The following is a 24,041-nucleotide window of genomic DNA, read 5'->3' on the forward strand; positions in this document are numbered from 1 at the left end:
GGCTTTTATCTTTCTCTATTCCTGTATACCTTTTCTTTCCTTCTTACTCAGTTGCTGGCTGTGTAGCTGAGTGACTGGCCCCTGAGGTCCTCCTCCTTCCTCTCTCATTCCTTGATATTTCTTCTCCCAGATTCCTCCTTCTATTTCTTCTCTCTGCCTGTCGGCCCCACCTATTCTTTCTCCTGCCTTGCTATTGACTATTCAGCTCTTTATTAGACAATCAGGTCTAATAATATTCCCCAACAGTTATTGGTTGTGTGTTTATGCTGGCATCCAGGCATCTGGGTTTGAGATAATGGTAATTCTGTGTTAATATCTGGTCTTGTCTTTGTCAGGTGGGTTTCCCTTCCTTGGTTTCTGCATCCTCTCTGGATCTTAGGAGAGTGTGATGGCCGTGGCTTACATGTTAGGGAGTGCTTCTGAGTCCCTTCCAGGTGTGACCACTAAGGGTTTCAAGTAGAAACTTGTTTCTGAGTATTGGGACTGACATGAAGGAATGGGGATGGACAGAAGGACAGAGGGCTGACAGCATCCACAGGAGGGAGGAAAACTGGGTCTGCTGTGAGGCTGATTCCCTGGCTGGCATGGCAGTGGGTTTCCAGGGAGAGAGTGCCTCAGATGCTGGTGGCTGAGACTAAGGGATGGGTAAGGGCTGGAAGGCTGTGGGAGAGAATCTGCTCAGTTCCCTGGGAGTGGGGGTCAAGAGCTACATTTTTTCCTGTCATTTTAAGAATTTCTAATTTAGTGATCATGAAAAGTAAAACTCAGCCAGGAAAAATACTGGAGATTGAGTACAAAGTGAAAAAAGGAAGGAAGGAAGGAAGGAAAGAAGGAAGGAAGGAAGGAAAGAAGGAAGGAAGGAAGGAAGGAAGGAAAGAAGGACAGAAAAAGAAAGAAAGAATCCCACAAATGGGAGTGTGCCTAGGAACAGAACACTGCCAACCCAGCCTTCACATATAGGCCAGGAACTGAACAGGGATGCGGGACATGGAGTGGTAGGGGCGAGATTCTATAAGGGGTTGTTGCCCCTTTAAATTATTTCTGTTTAAAAATATATTATTGGGCTGGGCATGGTGGCACACGCCTTTAATCCCAGGACTCAGGAGGCAGAGTTAAGCAGATCTCTGTGATTTCTAGACTACTCTAGTCCACATAGTGAGTTACAGTACAGTTAGGGCTATGTAGAAACCCTGTCTCAAAACAAACAAAAACCCTACATACAACAAAAAAATGTATTATTATTGTATGCGTGGGTGTGTGTCTGATGTGTGTGTGTGAGTGCATGTGCCATTGCATGTGTGGAGGTCAGAGGACAGCTTGTGGGAGTTGGCTCTCCCATGTGGGTCCTGGGGTTGAACTCTGGTACTAGGCTCTGCAGGAAGCACTTTTACCTGCTGAGCCATCTAGCCCATCCTTGATTTTTCTTTAGGTTGCTATAAGGTTAAGCTATCAACAAAATTGACTTTCTGGTGTTAACTGTTTAAAAAATATTATTAAGCAATATGTATTCACAATAACAGAATAAGTATAGAAAGCAGAATGAAAAAAAAAAAACCATACAATCTCATCTATCAGATTCAGTTGCTGCTATGACTTGGCCAGTATGTCTTATTTTTATGAACTGTTGTAACCTTGGGGGTGTTGAAGAGAAATCAACACTTTGCCAGGAGCTACAGTTGACGCCCACTGCCATAGGCCTCCACGGGCCTTTCCATTGAGCTCTGACGCTACCGAAAGCCCATGATCATGGACGTCACCTACTTTTCCTCTTCCACAGAAAGCACATGAAGAGGCTGTGGGCTGGAGACAAGGACTTCCTTCCTCAGAAGTTCCAGAGTCCCTCCTCAGCAGCTAGTGTGGTGAGTCTGTAGGGGACCTGAGCCACACCTGACAGGACCCCAGAGACGCCAAAGCCTCCATCCTGAGATGCAGCCATGTGAAGAACTTGCTTTGGTTTATGGGTGACCCTCAGATCAGATATGGGGTCCTGGGTACAAGGCTTTGAGGGAAGGAAGCTCTCATCCTACTGAGGCCCCTGTTTTTCTTCTAACTCTCAGGTGGCCATTGCAAGGTACTCTGGCTGGCAAATAGCCTACATCCTCTGGGGTAAGTGCCACCCCAGGACCCAGGGAGCCCAGCACATGTTTCCTGGGCACCTGCAGAGCCCCAACTGTGAGGAGAGACATGGAAAGGCTGAAGAGGCAGCCATAGCTTCTAACTTTGAGGGATCTGGAGAATGGTGGAGAAACACCATACATTATCTCCTGTCTGCCCTCATCTCACTGGCTGCCTTTGCTGGGCATCAATGAACGGGGGAGGAAATGGCCCTCGCACTAGCTCAGGACTCTGGGGGTTTCTAGGGAAGCTGACCTTTGAACTGCATCTGGCAGAGTGCCAGGCAATCAGGAAGATAGGGGAATCATGGTAGGCAGAAGGAACAGAGCCAGCAAATGTGCCAAGTGCCTCTGGTGGAAGAGGACATAGGTCAGGTCTGCCTGCAGGGAGGAGTATGGAAATGGGCCAAGAGGGACCCCTAGTGATCCCCTCTGCTTCATCTCCAGGCTACCTCATCATCCATGTGGTCCAGAGCCTCTGTGGTATGATGCTCATGTACAGTCTGGTGCTGCCCATCCTCCACCACCAAGGTCTGGAGATGCTGCGAGGGCTGGGCCTTGGGGTGTAAGTGCTGAGTAGATGCCTTCTTACTGATGCTGGGGACCCAGCCCTGGGCCTACGGTCTTATTTTGATGACCCTCACAGGGAGGGAATCTTATGTTTTCAATAGCCTTCCTCTCCCATCATTCCATGGGGCCTTCATAATCGTGTATGATGCATAGAATCCCATCTTCCCACAAGGAAATGAGTTGTAGGGGTTAAGTAAGAGGCGGGACAGCAGGAAGGAAGGAGCGGGAACCATGGGTAAGCTATCTGGTGTGTTGTGTTGCCCGGGGTAAAATTCCTCCCCTTCCCAGAGCCTCACTCTCTCTGGAGACAGTGACAGGCTGATGGAGCACCTGCCATGCCCTTCTTCATAACAGCTCTGGGAGCTTGATGCCACCAAGAGACAAGTGCTGGAAAGTTAGGAGCATGTTCAGGGAGAAGGGCAGGCTGAAGCCCATGCTCCCTTCAGCCACCACGCCATACTGCTGCCCACGTCACTTCAGCACGTGGCAGCCTCGAGGACTGCTGCTCTGAACAGCTTGACTCCATGTTTGCCCAGAGCCTCCCGGGCCCTGCAGTGCCTTGCCTGTCCACTCTCTCGGGCCACCTCTCAACCCCGTTCTCTGCTTTCATTCTCAGCGTGAAAGGGTCGTGTGTACTTGGCTGTGTTGTTCTGAAGACTGCCACGCCACGCCACTGCTACCCTTAGCAAAAAGGGACATAATGGGGAACCATGGGTTATGATCTGGAGCTGGAGAATCAGCATGTGGCCCTGGAGGGGGAGGGCACATCCCCTTTGTGGGTCTTTTCTCCCCCATGTGCACCAAAGGCATGGGCGTGGGCGGGGTCAAAGCTCAGGCTTGTGCTGCAGCTGCTCTTCTGGGCTCTCTCTCTCTCTCTCTCTCTCTCTCTCTCTCTCTCTCTCCTCTTCCCTCCCTCTCCATGTGTCTCTCTCTATCTCTGTGTCTCTTTCTCACACCCTGTGTGTCTCTGTCTCTCCCTCCCTCCTGTGTGTCTCTCTCTCATCCTCTGTGTCTCTATCTCTATCTCCTCTATCTCTTTCTCTGTCTCTCTGTCTTTCTGTTTCTATCTCTTTCTGTTTCTTCTTTCTCTTTCTCTCTCCCTCCCTCCCTCTGTCTCCCTGTCTCTCTCACTGTCTCTCTGTCCCTGTCTCGTTTTCTGTCTTCTCTATGTTTCTCTGTGTCTCTGTCTCTCTGTCTCTGTCTCTCTCCCTCTACCCACTCACTGTGTATTAGAGAAGGGCCTGGAACAGTAGACTAGACCACCCCAGGGTGGACCTGCCCTGTGTTTCAGCCTCACCCTGTCCATAGTCGTGGGCCTCATGATCCTGCAGGTGTGGATTGCTGGCAGATTCTTCCTACAGCCCAAGCTGGGCACGGCAGACAAGCAGAAGCCCCTGGCTCTCCACAACAGGTGAGGGCAGAGGAGGAGGAGGAGGAGGAGGAGGAGGAGGAGGAGGAGGAGGAGGGGTGTGTGTAGGACTGGCTCTCCACAACAGGTGAGGGAGGAGGAGGAGGAGGAGGAGGGGGAGGAGGAGGAGGAGGAGGGAGGTATGTAGGCACCCACTGTTGCTTCCACCTTCTACCTAGTGGTGCGCAGTTTCTGGAAGGTTCTGAATCCTGTGAGTGGCTACAGTGCTGTGCACAGGGGGAGGCTCCGGGGTCACATGACCTGGGATCCAGAGTTGCCTTTTCCTGTAGCGGAAGAGCCATGTGACATTGTATGTCCTCACTAAATGTGTGAACTTCAGCTTTCCCATTTGTCAGCTATTTTGCATTTCTTTAAGGATGAAACGTAAAATATGGACAGCACAGCCCAGTACATGCAGTCCTCATTCATTCATTCATTCATTCATTCACTGAGGCAACCTTAGCACCGACAACAAAGAGATAGCCCTACTCACCACCTGAGAGCTTCATAGATTACCAGAGAGGGCTGGCACCTGGGTAAGGGCCATGGACTCCTGAATGATCTAAAGAGGAGGAGGGGATGCAAGGCAGGGTCAGAGAGGAGGGGAGAGGCAGGAGGGGAGAGTCAGGGAGGAGGGGAGAGGCAGGAGGGGAGAGGCAGGGAGGAGGGGAGAGTCAGGGAGGAAGGGAGAGTCAGGGAGGAGGGGAGAGTCAGGGAGGAAGGGAGAGTCAGGGAGGAGGGGAGAGTCAGGAGGGGAGAGTCAGGAAGGAGGAGAGTCAGGGAGGAGGGGAGAGTCAGGGAGGAGGGAGAGTCTGGGAGGAGGGGAGAGTCTGGGAGGAGAGGAGAGGCAGGGAGGAGGGGAGAGTCAGGGAGGAGAGGAGAGTCAGGGAGGAAAGGAGAGTCAGGGAGGAAAGGAGAGTCAGGAAGGAGGAGAGTCAGGGAGGAGGGGAGAGTCAGGGAGGAGGGAGAGTCTGGGAGGAGGGGAGAGTCTGGGAGGAGGGGAGAGGCAGGGAGGAGGGGAGAGTCAGGGAGGAGGGGAGAGTCTGGGAGGAGGGAGAGTCTGGGAGGAGGGAGAGTCTGGGAGGAGGGAGAGTCTGGGAGGAGGGGAGAGTCAGGGAGGGAGGGGAGAGGCAGGGAGGAGGAGAGTCAGGGAGGAGGGGAGAGTCAGGGAGGAGGGGAGAGTCAGGGAGGAGGGGAGAGTCAGGGAGGAGGGGAGTAAGGGAGGAGGGGAGAGTCAGGGAGGAGGGGAGAGTCAGGGAGGAGGGGAGAGTCAGGGAGGAGGTGAGAGTCAGGAAGGAGGGGAGAGTCAGGGAGGAGGGGAGAGTCAGGGAGGAGGGGAGAGTCAGGAAGGAGGAGAGTCAGGGAGGAGGGGAGAGGCAGGGAGGAGGGGAGAGGCAGGGAGGAGGAGAGAGTCAGGAAGGAGGAGAGTCAGGGAGGAGGGGAGAGGCAGGGAGGAGGGGAGAGGCAGGGAGGAGGGGAGAGGCAGGGAGGAGGGGAGAGTCAGGGAGGAGGGGAGAGTCAGGGAGGAGGGGAGAGTCAGGAAGGAGGAGAGGCAGGGAGGAGGGGAGAGGCAGGGAGGAGGTGAGAGTCAGGAAGGAGGGGAGAGTCAGGGAGGAGGGGAGAGTCAGGGAGGAGGGGAGAGTCTGGGAGGAGAGGAGAGTCAGGGAGGAGGGGAGAGGCAGGGAGGAGGGGAGAGTCAGGGAGGAGGGGAGAGTCAGGGAGGAGGGGAGAGTCAGGAGGGGAGAGGCAGGGAGGAGGGGAGAGGCAGGGAGGAGGGGAGAGTCAGGGAGGAGGGGAGAGTCAGGAAGGAGGAGAGGCAGGGAGGAGGAGAGAGTCAGGAAGGAGAGGCAGGGAGGAGGAGAGTCAGGGAGGAGGGGAGAGTCAGGGAGGAGAGGCAGGGAGGAGGAGAGTCAGGGAGGAGGGGAGAGTCAGGAGGGGAGAGTCAGGAAGGAGGAGAGTCAGGGAGGAGGAGAGTCAGGGAGGAGGGGAGAGTCAGGAAGGAGGAGAGGCAGGGAGGAGGAGAGTCAGGGAGGAGGGGAGAGTCAGGGAGGAGGGGAGAGTCAGGGAGGAGGGGAGAGTCAGGCAGGAAGGAGGAGAGGCAGGGAGGAGGGGAGAGGCAGGGAGGAGGAGAGGCAGGGAGTAGGGGAGAGGCAGGAAGGAGGAGAGGCAGGGAGGAGGGAGAGGCAGGGAGGAGGGGAGAGGAACTGCCTCGGCTGACAGCTAGCACACCATAGATAATAAGTAGTAAGACACAAACTGCATGTGCTGGGAGAACAGTGAGATCCCCAGGTGTCCACCTTCAGTGTCCTTACACACTGGGGACACAGAGTGACAAGACCCAAACATCCTCTGTCAGAGGGCTCTCTGACATTGAGATGCAATTTGGTCCTGCGGAGACAGGACCGTGTGGTCAGGTGGTCCTTTGGGACTTTTCCTAGGCAGTGACAAAGGAGAATGAAAACATTGTTGCAACCCTTAAGCCAGCAGCAGCCCCGTGGCATTTGTGCTCCAGGAAGCCTCATGCAAGAATCCTGAGGTCACAGAAGGCAAGTAGCACTCAGCCTGCCCTGTGCTCATGCTCCCCACCCCCATGGGGGACACCACATCCCTCCAGCACTGGGAGCTGAGTGCTCAGCTCCACTTTGATCCAGCAGAAGATCATAGCTTAGGAAACAGTGTTGCAGAGTTTAATGTCTGGTCTGGATGAAGCCAGAGCAGGCTGTGTCGCCACCTTGCCTGACTGAGGGACTGCCCCTTGCCTCCTTCCGTTTGCAGGAGAGCATTCCACAACTTCAACTACTTCCTGTTTTTCTACAATGTGCTCCTGGGCCTGGGCGCCTGCCTCTCCAGGCTGCTCATCAGCTGCCTCCTGGGCACATGGCTGATTGCACGCATTGACAGGACCATCATGCAGAGCGGCTATGAGGATGCAGACATGGGTGAGTGGCAGTCCTGCTGGCCTCCTTGGGGGAATAGGTAGCCCCACACCTTTGTGGAAGCTGGGTGGATATGAGTTTCACACCTTCACAGGCTTCAAACTTGTCCTCTGGTAGAGGTCATAAAACCAAGTAATAGAAACATGCGTTCTGGGCTGGGGAGATGGCTCGGTCATTAAAGGGCTTAGTGTGTAAGCCTGAGGACCTGAGTTTGATCCCCAGAATATGTGCAGGGTGTGATCTGCTTGTGATCCCAGGACTGGGGATGTGGAAGCAGGAGAATCCTTAGGGTTGACTGGACAGACAGCCTAGCCTAATCCGTGAGCCCCAGGTTCAGGGCTCTTTCAAGACCTCTTCTTTCCTGTATACATGTGATCACTCATAACAAATGTGTATTCTGGTGGTCAGAAGGGAATTCAAGGTTCTTTAACCTTGCCCATTCCACAGGCCATTGAGATGTGGGATGGGAGGACTCCAACTTTCCAAATAGATTGGAGACGAGAACACATCTCAGAATTAATAGTGTTATTACTTGAACATTTAGTGAAGAAAGTATCTGATTTAATATACTCTAAAAACAAAGCCATTCCGAGGAAGTGAAATTAGTGCTTCTAGCCCCGGGCCTGGTCAATCATTCTCTCTGCTGTTTAAGATCTGTGCTGACATCTTCTCTGCCTTCTCTCGACCACTCTCAGGCCCTGCAAGCTGAATATACTGTCCGAGAATCCTTCCAGATCTTCACACTGACTCTGTAGATTCACTGTAAGAACTCAGACCACTAGGGCAAAGGAAAATGACTAGTTAGCCAGGACAGATCTATCTCTGTGAGTTCAAGGCCAACCTGGTCTACACAGTGACTTCCAGGCTGGGGATACATAAGGGAGACTGTTTCAAAAATTAATTAGTAGTAATAATAATAATAATAATAATAATAATAATAATAATAATAAAGAATAGCAATTGCATTATAAAAAGTACAAACTGGGAGATGATGGGAGGTGTGGCCCAGCCTGACCTGCTTTCACCTGGGTTTCAGGCTTCAAGGCGTGGGTTGGCATGCTCTTTGTGGACCATTATCACACCAACCCTGTGCTGGTTAGCTTTTGCCACATCCTGATCACAAGCCACAGGGATCGGAAGCTGCAGAAGACCATGAAATACTGGTACCTGAACCAATCAGCAGGTAGTGTCTCCTGTGTGAACCGCACTGAGTTCAGAGTGGAAAATGGGTACCCATGGGCCCCCTGGGACCCCCTAGGGCCCCGACCCCCTTATTTCCCCACTCTTCTGCATCCCTTTAGGCCTGGCTGCTCAGGAGGCACAGCTCCCATAAGTCAAGCTGCATAGCCTTGTCCTGTAGATCAGTTTACCTGCCTCTTCCGGAACTGAGTCCCAGTTCTGCTAGCACAGCTACCTGAATCTCATTGTCTTGGGATGCTGGCATATATCTCGGGCTACTGGTAGATGCCATTTCAAAAATGGAGCTCAGTTTTAATTACTTTGCCCTATTGCTTATAGAAAGTACTCTGAGTTCCTCCTGCCCCTTAAGGGCTCAGATATCTTCACTAATACATCCTACAGGTCTGTGGGATAATTCATATTCTCTGCTTCTCGTTCCCCAACAGTCCTGATCCAATGCCTCCTATACACCTTTTGCATTGTAGGTAACAAAAGTCCTTGGGAATAGCAGAGGCAGCACCCCACCCCCACTCCTGCTCTCTCTGATTCTGTCCTAGGTCCCCGGGTCTCAGCCAGAGCCCGGATGAGGTGGCTTCTGCTACAGACACTGATCAACAACCCCAGGCTCATTGTGCTTAGAAAATCAAAATCAGGGCATGGTTCCCCAGAGTTTGCACAGATTCTGCCGACCTGCTCAGATTGCTGATTGGGCCACCAACTTCTGCTCTGAGGCCAGGCCATCTGCTGTGTGAACAGGAGGCCCAAGGCATTTGATGATGGTGTCCATGTAGCACATTGGGTGCAGGTGCTGAAAGACGGTGAAGCTCATTCAAAAGACCCAAGTGTCAGGCTGTGAGGTGTGGGCATTGACCCTACACAGAGCCCAGCACTTACCCAAATCTGCACGCTCAAAAATGGCCCAGGACAGATAAAGTCTGATGGCTGATAGTCCCTTCCGAACCCGAACAAGTGCTGTGAGGACCCAAAGTCTCAGAGCGTTTGCACCTGGGCGCTGTGTACACTTGGTCCTGCTGGTGCTCATGCGGGATTGTCTCTTTTAGCTGAATCTCTACAATGACTCTTTGACAGTTTGCTTCTAGAAGAAGCTGATAAAATGGAGCACACACACATCACTTTCTACCTCTGGCTAAATGTCTTTCTCTATTTATAGCTATCTGTATCTACAAAATGGGGGCAACACCCCCACTCGGGGGATTATGAAAATAAAGTTGTTCAAAGCACACAGACACCTTTAAGCTTATGCCTGTCACTTTAAACTCTCAACGGCAGAGAGATCCGACTTTGGTTGTCTCTATGGTTTGAGTGCAGGCAGTGTCCCCTGTGGTGACACTCTGTCTATGCTCTAACAGATAAAGCTTGCCTGAAGATCAGAGGGCAAAGCCAGCCACTAGCTAGCCATAGAGGCCAGGCAGTGGTGGCACATGCCTTTAATCCCAGCACTAGGGAGACTAAAACAGGAAGTGCTTTGGCTGGGCAGGAATATAAGGCCAGAGGAGAGACAGGAGCTCTCAGCTGAGGAGTTGATGAGGTGAGAGGTGGTGGTGGCTTGTTCCTTTGTCTCTCTGATCTTTCAGCATTTACCCAGATGTCTGATTCCAGGTTTTTATTATTAAGACCAATTAGGATTCGTGCTACAGACTCCCAAAGGCCCAGGTACCTGCAAAGGCCTTGGTCCCCTGGGACAGCACCATGCAGAGGAGTGGTGCTTAATAGGAGGTCCTTAAGTCACTGGAGGCATACCTTGAAGGATATGGTAGGTCTCTGTTTCTTAGCTGATGGGATGAGTATTTTTGCTCACTAGGCATTCCTACCACGATACTCTCTTTAGAAGCCAAACTCAATGGGCCACTCCATCACAGACTGCAGCCTCCAAAGATATCAGCCCCAATAAACCTGTTTTCTTCATACATTCACTATCTCAATTCAATATCCCTGTTATTGCAGTAACAGGGCACGAATGCAGATCACATGTCATAGATCCAAGTGTGCGTGTGCAAGCCTGTGTGTCTGTGTTCCATAGTGTTACTTTGATTACTCAGCAGGAAAATGCAAATTAAAACCATGATGCTACACGACCACATAATGGCTAGGATAAAGTCCAGTGACACTACCAAGTGTGGGTGAGGATACAGACCACTAGGTACACACTGGTGTGTGTGAACTGTTACTACTTTCAGAACCTTTGGTGGTAGCTCCTGAGATGGACACACACACACACACACACACACACACACACACACACACACACACTCTGACACAGAAATTCTAATATTAATTGCGTGCCAAATAGAAATGCTGTGCATGCTCACCATACCGAAGAATGGTTAGAACAGCGATTTAGATAAATCCCCAAATTCTAGAGAATGGAGGAAGCCCTGAGTAAAAGCGTGTTGTCGACATAGGACCCCACCCTACAGCCTCAGGCTCAGAGGCATTGCAAAACCTTCCTTGTGGGAGCTGAGTTTAAGTGTTGACAGCGTGTGCAAAAAAATGTCCACCATAGCCTTCTCCCTCCAGACATTTACAGCCCGAAGCCTGCCCTTCTACAGAGGCCGCTCCTAAGGGGAATTAGCCAAACCTGTCTCCTTGATCCAGATGTATATCATAAACTCTGCTCCCTTGTTTGTCTGCATGCAATAATCCCGCCTCTCTGCGCAACTCTCTGCAGCAAGCCGAGCTTCTGGAGTGCTATTGGTTCTCATCTGAGAACCTGGACACCCAACCACACAGCTCTCTGTCCATGTGTTGGCTGTCTATCATTTTTAAAAATTTCCTCGTCTCCAGTCAGGTTATGCTGTTGGTTATTTTTACTCTTTCGGGGGATCCACCACCTAGCTCCCAAATAAAGCTCCCATGGAAGCTTATTCTTAATTATAAATGCCTGGCCTTATCTTGGCCTGTTGCTAACCAGATTTCTTAACTGTAAATTAACCCGTCTGTCTTTGGCTGTGGGGCTTTTATCTTTCTCTATTCCTGTATACCTTTCTTTGTTTCTTACTCCATGGCTGCTTGTGTAGCTGGGTGATTGACCCCTGGAGTCCTCCTCCTTCTCTGGCTACTTCCTCTTTTTCTCCCAGATTTCTATTCTCTCAGCCGGCCAGCCTCACCTATACTTTCTTCTGTCTCGCTATTGACCGCTCAGTTCTTTATTAGACCATCAGGAGTTTTAGACACGCATGGTAACACTTTAAACGGAGTTAAGCAAATGCTACATAAACAAAAGCAACACACCTTAAAAAAATATTCCCCAACAAGGTTGAGTCCCTGGAGCCAGGCAATGACCCAGCTCCAAACTGAAACTGAAAACACCCAAGGTGCATTGAAAATACGACATCAAATGGACTGTATTTCTAATATTATAGACTACTATCAGAGATGAACTACAAGCACATTCTTTTTATGGTGAGAAAGGTTCTTTTAAATATATTTTTCATTTATCCTTTGACAGTCTCATAAATGTATATCTTTGTCTTGTTGCACCCCCACACCCTCCATCCCCTCTTCCCTTTTCTCTCAGACACACCCCCAACACATCTCTCCCTGCTACCTTTGTGTATATTCCTGTTTGCATTCTATTGCTGTGATAAAACATTCTGATCAATGTAACTTAGCAAGAAAAGAGGTTATTTCCATTTCCAGGTCAAAGTATATCACTGTGGGAAGTCAGGGTAGGAACTCAAGCAGGACAGGAACCGAGAGGCAGAAACTGAAGCAAAGTGCATGGAGGAACACAGCTCACCGGCTTGCTCCCTCTGCCTCATCCTCACCCTGCTTTTACATACCACCCAGAACCACCTACTTAAGGGATGGTGCTGCCCACAGTGGGCTGGGAGTATCAATCATCAGTGCCTTCTAGACACAGCCACAGGCCAACCTGATTTGGGCAGTCCCTTAATGGAGGATTTCCTTTTCCAAGAGACTAAGTTGTGTTAAGCTGGCAATAAATACTAATTGGCACAATGTGTTCTTTTTATATTTTAGAAAATATAACTCCATAAGTCCAGTTAGTGCTACCTCCACAGGCATGGGTGTGCTATTCTCTGGAACATGGGTAACTTAGCAGACTCTACCAGAAAACTCTTAGAAGTGATAAATACTTCCAGCAAAGTGGCAGGATACAAAATTAACATTGAAATTGGCATCACTGCTATATAACAATGACAAGCACACTAAGAAAGAAAGAAGGCAGGCAGGATTCCATTCATAAAGGGGGAAAAAAAAGTACCTTGGAATGTGAAAGACCCAAAAACTTGAAAGAACTCTGTAACAAAAACATTAAAACATCAAAGACAGAAATTGAGAAAGACACTTAGAAAATATGAAGGAATGTTGGATTTTGCCAAAAGAATTTTCTACAACTGAGATGAACACGTGCTTTCCACCTTTAAGTCCATTTATGTAAGTTATAAATTTACACAGATTGAGCTGTCTTTGTGTCTCTGGGATATAGCCAACTTGATCTCAGTGAATGATCTTTCTGATGTTTTCTTGAATTCTGTTTGCAAGTATTTTCTTGAGAACTTTCGGACCTATGTTCACTGGGGAGATTGGTCTGCAATTTTCTTTTTGTTGTTGTTATTGCTTCCTTACCTATGTTTGGAATCAAGATAATACTAGCTTCACGAAAAGAGGTCAACAAAGTTCTCTACTTTTCTGTTTGATGGAAATATTTGATGAAAAAGATTGATGCTAGTTCTTCTGCAAAGGTAGAATTCCCCAGTGGTTCCATTTGGACCCGGATTTTCTTTAGTTAGGAGGTATCTTAGGATTTCCATTGCTGTGATGAAACACCAAGACCAAAGAGCAAGTCCCGGAGGAAAGGGTTTATTAGGCTTACACTTCAGCATTGCTGTTACTCACTGAAGGAAGTCAGAACAGGACCTAAAGGGCAGGGTCCCAGAAGCAGGAGCCGATGCAGAGGCCATGGAAGGGAACTGCTTACTGATTTGCTTTCCCAGGCCTGCTCAGCCCACCCTCTTACAGAACCCAGGGTGGCCTGGGCCCGCCCTCATTGATCATTGAGAAAATGCCTTACAGCTGATCTCATGGAGGCTTTTCCTCAACTGAGGCTCCTTCCTCTGATGACTCTAGCTTGTGTCAAGTTGACACACAAAACCAGCCAGTACAGAGGTTTTCAATGACTGCTTCAGTCTCACTGCTTATTATAGATCACGTGTTAACTCGGCCACCTCCCAGACAGCTATACCTGCGAAGAACGAGAGCAGAAAATGCCTAGGCAGGGGCAACCTTCTGGTGTCTGAAACTCAAGCCAGAAGCCTTTCCTTGGATGAGAAAAAGAACAGAGACTGAAAAACAACAAACCAACAACCAGAGTCTGAGAAAAAGAAGTCTGTTTTTAAAAACATGCTTTTTTTTTTTTTTTTTTTTTTTTGGGCCAGGCAATGGTGGAACACACCTTTAATCCCAGCACTTGGGAAGCAGAGACAAGTGGATCTCTGTGAGTTTGAGGTCAATCTGGTCTACAGGGTGAGTGAGTTCCAGGACAGCCAGGGCTACTCAGAGAAACCCTGTCTCAAAAAACCAAAACCAAATTTTAAAAAAATACGTAAAATGAAAGTGTTTTTCGTCCTTTCCCTGGGTCACCTACACGCTTTCTTTTCAGCTAAAGTGAGTCCAATCTTAATTTTGATTCACCCTGGATCAAAGAAAGTGAATAAAAGGGTTTGGTATTCACTGCTTCCTTCTTCACCTGCCTGGAAGAATGAGAATAGCGTCTTCTCGTCATCACCTCGCATTTCCGACGCTGCAGCCAGCTGCGGAAGATCACTCACTCTAGGAAGTCCTTGGGAAGGACTTGCCCACAGGCCTGTTCCTGGACCCCTGCCACCGCGGGGCTTCTCTGGAAAGGAGCGGAGTGGCCCACAGTACACGAGAAACGCTAAAGATTGTGTCTAGTGAGTTTATCACTCTGGCCAGGCAGGTCTCGAGCCTTGAATTCTGAGCTCTCTAACCTCTTTTGAATCGGGAAAAATGTGGTCTCAGATTCTTAAACGCAAGAACCACAAGAACTTGTGCTACCTCCCCGCACGGGTTGTTTTAACCAAAACAACAGAGACTGGATTCCTTGACACGGCAGCAAGAGATCTGCGCGGGCTCTCTGATCTCCTGCTTGCTTTGGACACATTTAAGGGCGCTCCAAGAATCCAACATTGACAGAAGTACTGGGTTGAGTTTCAGTACTCCGATCGGGCCGCTGCTGTTTACGGAGAGACAGGGCTCCAGAAGAAGGGAAGAGTGGGCAGATTCAGCCCCGCCCCACGCGTTGCCTAGGAGACCACCAGCGTCGGGCTGCAGTTGCTGCGGGCCGTCCGGACGAATTTGAACTTCATGTGCCGGAGCAGCCAGCTTGGGTCAGGGCCTCTCTCCAGATCACTGGGCTTGGAGGGCAGCGGGCTGATAGCGCAGATAGGAAGGAGGGCAGGTCGTACACCGTAGGTGTCTAATTAGCAAAATCAAATCCTTCCCTTCCCGCCACTCCCCGATTCTCCCGGACCATCTGACACCTTAGGCGGATTGACTGTCCCCAGAAGAGCTAGAGTAGAGCGCAGTCAATAATTCTGCCCTTTCCAGAAAGTGCCTGTGGGATTTACGCCCCACGCATTGGGAGGACCCCACGTCTTCAGTGAACAGGGCTTATCTAAAGAACTTGTTTCCTCTGTCTCTGTTTCTTTCTCTCTCTCCCCTCCTCCACCTCCTTTCTTATTTTCTTTGACATTTAAGTTTCCCAGGTGTCCTGTGAAATCTAGTGCCGTCTTCAGGCCGGAGGTCCCCGAAAGCGCCTGCGATTGGGGAGGTCGTCAGTTCCCAACCTCTGAGTGGACACTGAGATCAAGTCCCAGGCGCGTTTCCAGGGCGAAGAGGAATCAGGCCAGCAGCCAAGATGTCGCCAGTGGGGAAAGTGTCCCAGGTAGAAAATGGCAAAGTCTACCAGCAGATCTTCCAGGCCCAGGTAGGCTCCTCTTCCCTCTGCTCCCGCCTAGGTTTCCTGTTCCCTTCTAATTCTTTTTGTTCTGTGTGATTTCCTGTCTAAGATCCAAATTTTGTTTATTTTTTACTGAGAGTAGATTTTTTTTTCATACAATATATCTTGATGGCGATTTTCCCTCCCTCATCTACACCCATATCTTACCTATAGGACCCACATTTTAAAAAGGAGAGCTTTGACATTACTTTGATTTTTAAAAATAATTGCTATTGGGTACTACAGTGTACAAATAGGACATCGGGACGTTTATTCTTAAAATTAAAAACTTAATTCTGATAAACATTTTAATTGAAATTATTCAGAATTAGTCTGAGTTAACCATTTTGTGCTTGAGTGTTTTTGTCAAACATAAAAGTAATTCAAAATTTTCTGTTTAAAAAGTGGGTCTTGGGTTGGGGATTTAGCTCAGTGGTAGAGCGCTTGCCTATCAAACGCAAGGCAAGGCCCTGGGTTCGGTCCTCAGCACCAGGCATGGTAGCACATGCCTTTAGTCCCAGCACTTGGGAGACAGGGGCAGGTATATCTCTGTGAGTTCAAGGCCAGCCTGGTCTACATGCCAAGATGCCAATTTCCAGGACAGCCAGGGCTACATAATAGAGAGACCTTGTCTCAAAAAAACAATAGTAGCTAATAATAATAATAACAATAATAATAATAATAACAACTGGGGCGTTCACATGCCTCAGTGGGTGCCCAGTGGCCTCCTCCATCCAGGACTTGCTTTACAGCATTAAAGGCTTCTTGGCCACATCTACTGTAAAGATTGCTACCTCTTCTGGAATGTACCTTGCAGACCAAAGAGACCTTAAAAGAAATCCACGGCTGAAAACCTAGTGTGCTGCTTATTTAAGTAGGATTTTTATTCCTAATTTGAGCCATGAATCATGCTGTCTGTATAACCTTTGGAAATGGAGAAAGCCGGAAACTTAAATTACTCTCATGCTTTAGCTCCTTATAAGTGAGTTATTATTCTTTTTTAAAAAGATTTATTTATTTTTATTTTATGTGTATTCTTTTTGCTACACATATGTCTGTGAAGGTGCCAGATCCCCTGGAATTGAAGCTACAGACAGTTGTGAGCTGCCATGTGGTTGCTGGGAATTGAACCCAGGTCCTCTGGAAGAGCAGTCAGTGTTCTTAACCACTGAGCCATCTCTCTAGACCCGAGTTATTATTCTTAACCTTCAGCGTGCTGTTTTTTCATGTGTTTTAAAATTTGAAACCACAGTAATTTGGTTATAATTAAAAAAAAAACAAGAAGGTGGGTTTCTTGAATGTATTGAATGTATCAAAAAGGACAGCAGATCTGGCAGTATCCAAAGTGCCACCTGCCTGTAATTTTTAATTTATGATTTAAGTAAAGATTTATCTGTGTGAGTGTTTTGACTCTACGTGTGTACTTGGCTGGTGCTGGTGGAGGCCAGCAGGGGGTGCTGGAGTCACAGGTGGTTGTAAGCCACCAAGAGGGTGCCGAAACTGGAACGCTGGTCCTCTGTAAGAACAGCAAGACCTGTTGCAGAGCCATCTCCCCAGCCCCGTAATTTATGATTTAATTGAGATGTTCAATTATACATTATCTTGTAGCAATTTTCTTGTCATAAGAAATTTGTTGTAATTTCTGTCTTTATAAGCCCCTAAGGAATTTTACTTAGCCAATCTCCTATTACTGAAATGTTAGGGTTTCTTTTTTTTCTTTAATTTTTTCAGTTTCTTATGATTACAAAGATGGTTGTGTAGACTAAATCTGGATCTTCATTCAAAGTTCTTTACATACACCTTCCTTGAAATAGCCCATGCCCGTAAAAGGGAAGGAGGGTGTGGAGTTGTGGACCTTTGTGCAAAGTGCCTTCTGTGTGGCAGGTGCCTACACGTCCTTCTAAGACAAGACAACGCAGTTATCATGAAGGGTAGCTGAGACTTTCACAATACCCTGTCTCCCATCTTTCACGCCCTCAGGTGCAGCTGGTTCAGTCTTTGGCAGCCACCAGGAAGCGGGCTGCAGAGCATTCTGGGACTCCAAAAAATGTCAAGATACCCATGATGAAAAAGGTGGTATTGCCTGAAGGGGAAACAATGACCCCTCGGCAGAGGAAGTGGGTGCACAGCCTCCCCAATGACTGGGTCACAGAAAACCCAGTTCTCTATAGGTAAGTCGTGCTATCAAGCCATATTGCAGGTCCTCAGTCTTCAAAGACTGAAGATTTGTGGCAAGTACCTCCTCCAAAACAGGAAGGTAGTCACATCTGCTTGAAAAGATGTTTCTCTCCTCCCTCAGTAATTGTGATGGGGTGCCAGTGTCTGGGTAGAGAGGTCCCACTCTCATGGAACTTCATTCCTCAACAATAGCGAATAACCACATTCCCTCAAAAGTCCGAATACCACTTAGAGGATAGGGGCCAGGGAACTCCCTAGGGAGGAGGAGCTGCTGCTGAGACCTAGAGATTGGAGGCTGAGGGAAGAGGGGGATAAAGCTCTGAGAAGGAGGAGGGACTTGACTCATTGCAGAAGGCCGAGGTCTTGGTCTAGAGAGAGGGCAGGAGCAGAGGCTGGGAAAGACTCTGCAAGCTGGTCAGAGCTTTGAACTTTAGTTGATTTGCATTTCTGAGGTCCCCTTGGCAGTCTGTGCAGAAAGGAGGAGAGGCCTACAGGAAGTGGTTGGAAGTTGAATTCTGCACTGAATGCGTCTGGCCCTTTGTAGGTTAGAAGATTTTAAATTATTGTTTCTATTTCACTAAAATTTTAATTGCTTATTTTACCTAGATTTAACTTTGGTAGATTGTCTGCATCCAAAAAAATTCACCCATTTCTTTTAGGCTTTCCAGTTTGGTAGTATACAGGTTGTAAAAGTATGCCCTCACGATTCTCCGAATTTCCTTGGTGTCTTTTGTAATGTGCCCCTTTCATCTCTAATTTTATTCATTTAAATCTTCTCTGTGTCTAATTTGGGAAAGGGTTTGTCAGTCTTGTTGCCTTTCTCAAAGACCAAGTCTTCATTTCATTGATTCCTTCCAAGAAGAACTAATGTCATTACTCCTCAAATTATTCTGCAAAATAGAACTGGAGGAACATTTCCTCATTCCTTCTACTAAGCCACTATTACCTTCACACCCAAACTACACAAAGAGCCAACAAAAAAAGAAAATTACAAGATCCCTTATGAACACCAATGCAAACATTTTCAATAAAATTCTTGCAAACCAAATCTAACAACACACCAAAAAGATTATTTTATTTTTTTTTAATTGGTAAAAGAACCAAAGAAGATACCCTGCTTCTCATCCTTGCAATCTAGGTGGTGGCTGGTATGGGGACAGAAGAAGAGGGTCTTTAGTTGGAAGAACTTATTGAGTCTAGTGACAGGTTGGGTGACTAGTGAAAGCCCTTTGAGTCTCAGGTCTCTTCACTGGGTAGACGGTAGAGCAATGTTTCTCAACATGTGGGTTGTGACCCCTTTGTGTGGGGGTCACAGATAGAATATTCTGCATATCAGATATTTACACTGTGGATTATAACTAGCAAAATTACAGTTATGAAGTTGCAACAATAGTAATTTTGTGGTTGGGGTCCCCACAACATGAGGAGCTGTATTAAAGGGTCCCAGCATTGGGAAGGCTGAGAACCAGTGCAGTAAAGGTATTACTCCTCAAGATGGGGACCATATCAGATGGGACGGGGAGATCGGCCATTCCCAGTGCTCTCCCATGTTCAGAAGTTAAGCTGGAGATTCCTAAGCATGTCCTCTCTGTTTGCTAGGCTTAGACTCAATCCTCCACCAGAAGAAGGGTTGGAGTGGGAGAGGACAGGGCAACAGAAGCCAGGCTCTCCCTACGCACCAAATACACCAGCCTGGGACTTGGGAACTGGAAATCAGGCCTCTCTATCTGCCTTTCACCCAGATGGGCCAGGGAGAGGACCCTGCGTTGGTATGGGTCTCTGCCCTGCCCTGGCTTTGACTTCCCAGGATAACCTTCTGTCCCTCAGCACCCCTTTCTACCTTTTGGGAACAGCAGTCAGCCACCCAGATCCACACTTGAGGCTAGTCTTCTCCAGATGTGGTCCCCTGTATGATGCCCTGAAGAAGACCTGTAGGTACAGGTGTCTGGGACTTGTCTTAGGGCCTCCTTACTCTCCTGGAACCCGACTGTGACTCTGGCCGCTAAGGGTCTTGAGCCCCATCTGAGCTGACCTGTTCTCGTCAAGGCCTAGGGACTTCCGACATCCTTCTGGGCCCCCTAAGGATTCCCTCTTACCTAAGATCACCTCTCACTTTAAATGTAGACGCAGCCCCAGCCAGGAGCTAGGTTCCTGTAGGACAGAGTTCTATGAACGCTACTTCTTATGCAACAGAATGGCCTGCTGCTGTGATGGCCTCCTGGGACAGACAGACAAGCCCAGCTGTGTCAGACACAGAACTGGAGCACAGCTCCTGCAGCTTGGGCAGGAACTGAGATGTGTTTGTAACCTGCTTACACGACCAGGGTCACTAATTCCACGTCTAGAGTTTCTCTGAGGTCACTCGTCCACTGTCAACTCTCTTTCCCCTCCTCTGTTCACAGTCTCTCTCTGCTTTCATTTCTCCCTTCCCCACCAGTGGGGCTCAGTGGCTGGGTCACTGCCCCCCATTAGTCCCCATTCTTCTCCTGGTCCAAAAGCTTTATCCACTTTCCTGAGTGGCTGGATACCCCCATCTGGCCCCTAGGGATTGCTGTTTCTAGATGCAGCAGATCCAACCCCTCTATCTGGACGCTCAGACTCCCAGGAGACTCCTAGCAGCCTTCCTAACCTGTCACAATCCTTTACACACACACACACACACACACACACACACACACACACACACACACACTCCCCAGGCCTCTATTTCCGGCGTAAGGGAGGCCACAGGTGGGCCTACCTGCTCTCCTGGGATTTCTAGGGGCTGGGGAACAAATAAGGTCCAGCCTAGGCCTCTTGTACCAGCCCTTCCAGCCTTCTCCTTCTCCCTCCCTGGGAGTCCTCAACTATCAACTATCGACCTGCCCTATCGAAAGAGGAACCTGCCTCATCACTGTTCCGTCTTGCCTTCAGCCTGTGTCTGCGGGAAGAGCCTCTACCTCATCCACAGCCCCCATCCCTTGTTCACCCCAGCCGATTTTGCTGAGGTCTCCTGGGCACTCTGTCAACTCTAGCTGTGTCCTTGACTGTTCCTGCCCTTTCTCTGCCTCTCTCTGTGAGTCAGAGCTCTCATGCCTGCTCAGGCTGTTGGGAAGTTCCTCCAGGGTTGGCAGAGGCCAACTCAGTGGGAGGATGGCAGAGCTACAGTGCCATCTTCCTCAAGGCCCTTGAGCAAGTGCTTGAGAATTCCATGAAGAATAGTGACAGGACAGTAGATCTATGTCATTCCCCTCAGGTTGGTTGGGGGAGACCAGCACACAGTGTGTATGGGCTGGGCAGGGGGAGTTAGATCTCCACTGTATAAACCAACTCCTCCAATCCTGGGGGACAAGTGGCTGAGAAACCAGAGCTGACAGCGGACCTCATCGTCCTGTGGGCACCTCTGGAGCTGCTTTGGGCCAGGGACATTTGAACTAACAAAGTCTGAAATACTGTCCCCATGCTGCATAGTTGCTTGGCCCTCCACAGCTGCAGTCCAGACTTGAAGTCTTCTCTTAACTGGGACTGCATGAGGACTCAATAGAGGACAGCTGGACAAAAGTGCTCGCTTGGGGCCTTGAACAGTAGGGCACTTTGGGTTTCTCTGGTGCTTGCCTCATCAATGGAACATTTATAGACTTTATTCCAGACTTGATGTCACAGTACAGTCTTCCTTCCTGGTCCTCCCTGATGAGTTAGTTTACTGAGGGATCTCAGCTCACTCCACCTAGATCCAAGCCCCATGGTCCTCAGTGTCATGGAATGGCTGTGAGAGTCCAGCTCTGCTTCATACAATGGCTCTGCATACCCTTCCCAGAAAATGGCCGTACTCCAGCTGCCTCATAGGATGCTGGCTTGCTTACAGTTTCAGAGGGTTAGAGTCCGTGACCATCATGGTGGGAAACATGGCAGCAGGCAGGCAGGTATGGTGCTGGAGCAGTAGCTGAGAGATTACATCTGAGCCAGAAGCATGAGGCAGAGAGAGAGAGAGAGAGAGAGAGAGAGAGAGAGAGAGAGAGAGAGAGAGAAAGAAGAAGGAGGAGGAGGAGGAGGAGGAGGAGGAGGAGGAAGAAGAAGAAGAAGAAGAAGAAGAAGAAGAAGAAGAAGAAGAAGAACTGGGAATGTCATGGGCTTTTGAAACCTCAACACATACTTACCCCAGTAACACACTTACTTCCTCCAACAAGGTCACACTTCCTAATCCTTCCAACCAGTTCCACCAACTGTGATGAACCAGTATTCAAATATATGAGCCCTGTGGGGGCCATTCTCATTCAAACTACCACAGATGTCTGCTGAAGGGCCAAAAAAGAGTGCATGCTGCGGGGCTGGAGAGATGGCTCAGAGGTTAAGAGCACTGGCCGCTCTTCCAGAGGTCCTGAGTTCAATTCCCAGCAACCACATGGTGGCTCACAACCATCTGTAATGAGATCTGGTGCCCTCTTCTGGCCTGCAGGGACACGTGCAGGCAGAATACTGTATACATAACAAATACATAAATCTAAAAAAAAAAAAAAAGAGTGCATGCTGAGAACTTTATGCTTTATTGGGCTGTTCACCTTTGTGATCCTTAGTTTCCCAATTTGGAAATGCTGTGTCTTCCCCCCTTCCCCCGCACCCTTCCCCCGCATACTGGCCAGGTAAGGGATTTACAGCTTGTAATCTAAAGCAGGGACCTAACTCTCCATCCCAGAACCCTCAGGGACTATGCCTTGGTTGGGAGCCTGGACCTTGCCTCCAAGGCTCTCTGGAACAGGAGGCGTTGGCAACTGCCCAGGACAACTGTGTTGTCCTGCATGGGAGTGGGGGCAGGCCTTGCTCTTCTCCACTTGTTTCCTCAGGGAAAAGGAACAAGCCAGGAGGGAAAAGATGCGTGAGACCGAGGACATGATTGCTGCCCGAGAGGTGCGTGGCCTCATGGACAACATCGGTGAGCCTCCTGCCCTTCAGCCCCAAGGGCAGGCCTGTCCCAGGCAGGGAAGTCTCCAGATGGCAGTGTCTGCCATGGTTCTACTTCAGAGGCTCCTGCCACCCTCACTGGGGTCCTCTGCTCAGCTTCCCAGTGGCTGCTACCCAGTGGGCAGTTCCTAGGGAGGACAGTGATTTGGAAGCGCCACTTTCCAAGCCATGTTTTCTTCCTTCTCGCTGCATGTCCTGGACATCATCCACATGTGGGTGCCCTGCGTCTTTATGATTAAAAAGTAACCCATGCTCACTGTAGAAAAACAGAAGACACAACTACCTGTTGGTGGTGGTGCCCCTCTGCTGAGAGCCCCACCACCCCAGGTGGCAGCCAGCTTCCAGCTTCCTAGACAAACACTGCAAAGCAGAGCAGGTGATGGGGGTGGGTGTAGGCTCAAGGCGGAGGGTTCAGGTTCACATCCTTCGCAGCCACCTATGACTTAGTTCTTTAACCACCGAACCAAGCCAGGGTGTGCACTTTACAGAAGGCTAGTAACAGCCTCAGTCTCCTGTGTCAGTCCTTGGATGCAACAGAGTTAGCATGCTGCTGCCATGTAGTAAGCAAACTCCAGTGTTGGCTAATATTGCTGAAAATGGTCCTCCTCTGGTTCACAATGGGTCATCTTACTGTATTCTTCTTGCTTGCTTTTTTTTTTTTTTTTTTTTGGTTTTTTGAGACAGGGTTTCTCTGTGTAGCTTTGCTCCTTTCCTGGAACTAGCTTTGGAGACCAGGCTGGCCTTGAACTCACAGAGATCCGCTTGGCTCTGCTTCCCGAGTGCTGAGATTAAAGGCGTGCGCCATTACTGCCCAGCTTTTTTTTTTGAGACAGGGTCTCTGTTAGTTCTGGCTGTCCTGGAACTCTTGATGTAGAGCAGGCTGGCCTTGAACTCACAGAGATCTCTGGCCTCTGCCTTCTAAGTACTGAGATTAATGGTGCATGTTGCTACTACTCCTGGCTTTACTTCAACTTCACAGTGTCACAAAAGCATGCCCATAAACTATTCTCTTTTTTCACTTTCAATGCAGATTTCAGCTCAGTCAACATTTTGTCATAAAACAGGCTTTGTGTTAGATGATTTTTAGACTAATGTTAAGTATTCTGAGTGCGTTTAAGGTGAGCTGGATTAAGTTTTGGCGCCCAGCAGATTAGGTATAATTAAATATATTTTCAGCTTACAGTATTTTCTCTTTATGATGATTTTACCAGATTGGAACTCCCTTGAGTCAGAAAAGCATGTGTATTTGTATCTATACAGCTTTTGTTGTTGTTGTTGTTGACACTAAGTAGGCTAGGCTGGCCTGAACCTTAAGATATTCTTGCCCTTTTCATGCTGGGATTGTGGGCATGCGCCATCCGTGCTGGGCTGAAATTGTTTCAAGAAAGCCACAAACACTATCATTCCATACACACCATTGGGGAATTTTGCCCCAGTAGTTGTCTGTTTACTTATTTATGGTACAGGGGGTGGAACCCAGGGCCTTGAGCATATAGGCAAGTGCTCAACTGCTGAGCTATATCCCCTCCCCCACCCCCTCAGTCCTTGCCTGTGAGTATGAACCTTGTTCCCCATGGCACTCATGGGTCACCTTCATCTTTTCTCTTTGTCCTCAAGTCTCTGCCATGCTGGCCTGGCTGTGGGGTCTGCCTTCTGAGCTCAGGCCTGCATGCGGATGCTCTCTGCCATGTAGCCTCCCTGGGAGCACTACTCTC

At 49.0% G+C, this 24,041-nt stretch overlaps 2 protein-coding genes across 2 annotated transcripts in view; both read left to right on the forward strand.

Annotated features, from left to right (window-relative positions):
* Window positions 1-8,955, forward strand: part of LOC118577177 (stimulated by retinoic acid gene 6 protein-like) — a 41,612-nt gene extending 32,657 nt beyond the window's left edge. Inside the window, exons 12-18 of the mRNA XM_036177251.1 lie at window positions 1,778-1,859; window positions 2,058-2,106; window positions 2,562-2,679; window positions 3,976-4,095; window positions 6,868-7,031; window positions 8,065-8,211; window positions 8,765-8,955. Of these exons, the coding sequence (XP_036033144.1) occupies window positions 1,778-1,859; window positions 2,058-2,106; window positions 2,562-2,679; window positions 3,976-4,095; window positions 6,868-7,031; window positions 8,065-8,211; window positions 8,765-8,913 (829 nt within the window). The 3' untranslated portion in view covers window positions 8,914-8,955. The remainder of the gene's footprint in view (window positions 1-1,777; window positions 1,860-2,057; window positions 2,107-2,561; window positions 2,680-3,975; window positions 4,096-6,867; window positions 7,032-8,064; window positions 8,212-8,764) is intronic.
* Window positions 8,956-15,107: 6,152 nt separating this feature from the next.
* The window catches only part of Ccdc180 (coiled-coil domain containing 180), a 60,783-nt gene continuing 51,849 nt past the window's right edge, over window positions 15,108-24,041 (forward strand). Inside the window, exons 1-3 of the mRNA XM_036178544.1 lie at window positions 15,108-15,198; window positions 17,191-17,381; window positions 22,209-22,297. Of these exons, the coding sequence (XP_036034437.1) occupies window positions 15,130-15,198; window positions 17,191-17,381; window positions 22,209-22,297 (349 nt within the window). The 5' untranslated portion in view covers window positions 15,108-15,129. The remainder of the gene's footprint in view (window positions 15,199-17,190; window positions 17,382-22,208; window positions 22,298-24,041) is intronic.

The sequence above is a fragment of the Onychomys torridus genome, chromosome 2 (genome assembly GCF_903995425.1).
Source record: "Onychomys torridus chromosome 2, mOncTor1.1, whole genome shotgun sequence".
Lineage (NCBI taxonomy): Eukaryota > Metazoa > Chordata > Mammalia > Rodentia > Cricetidae > Onychomys > Onychomys torridus.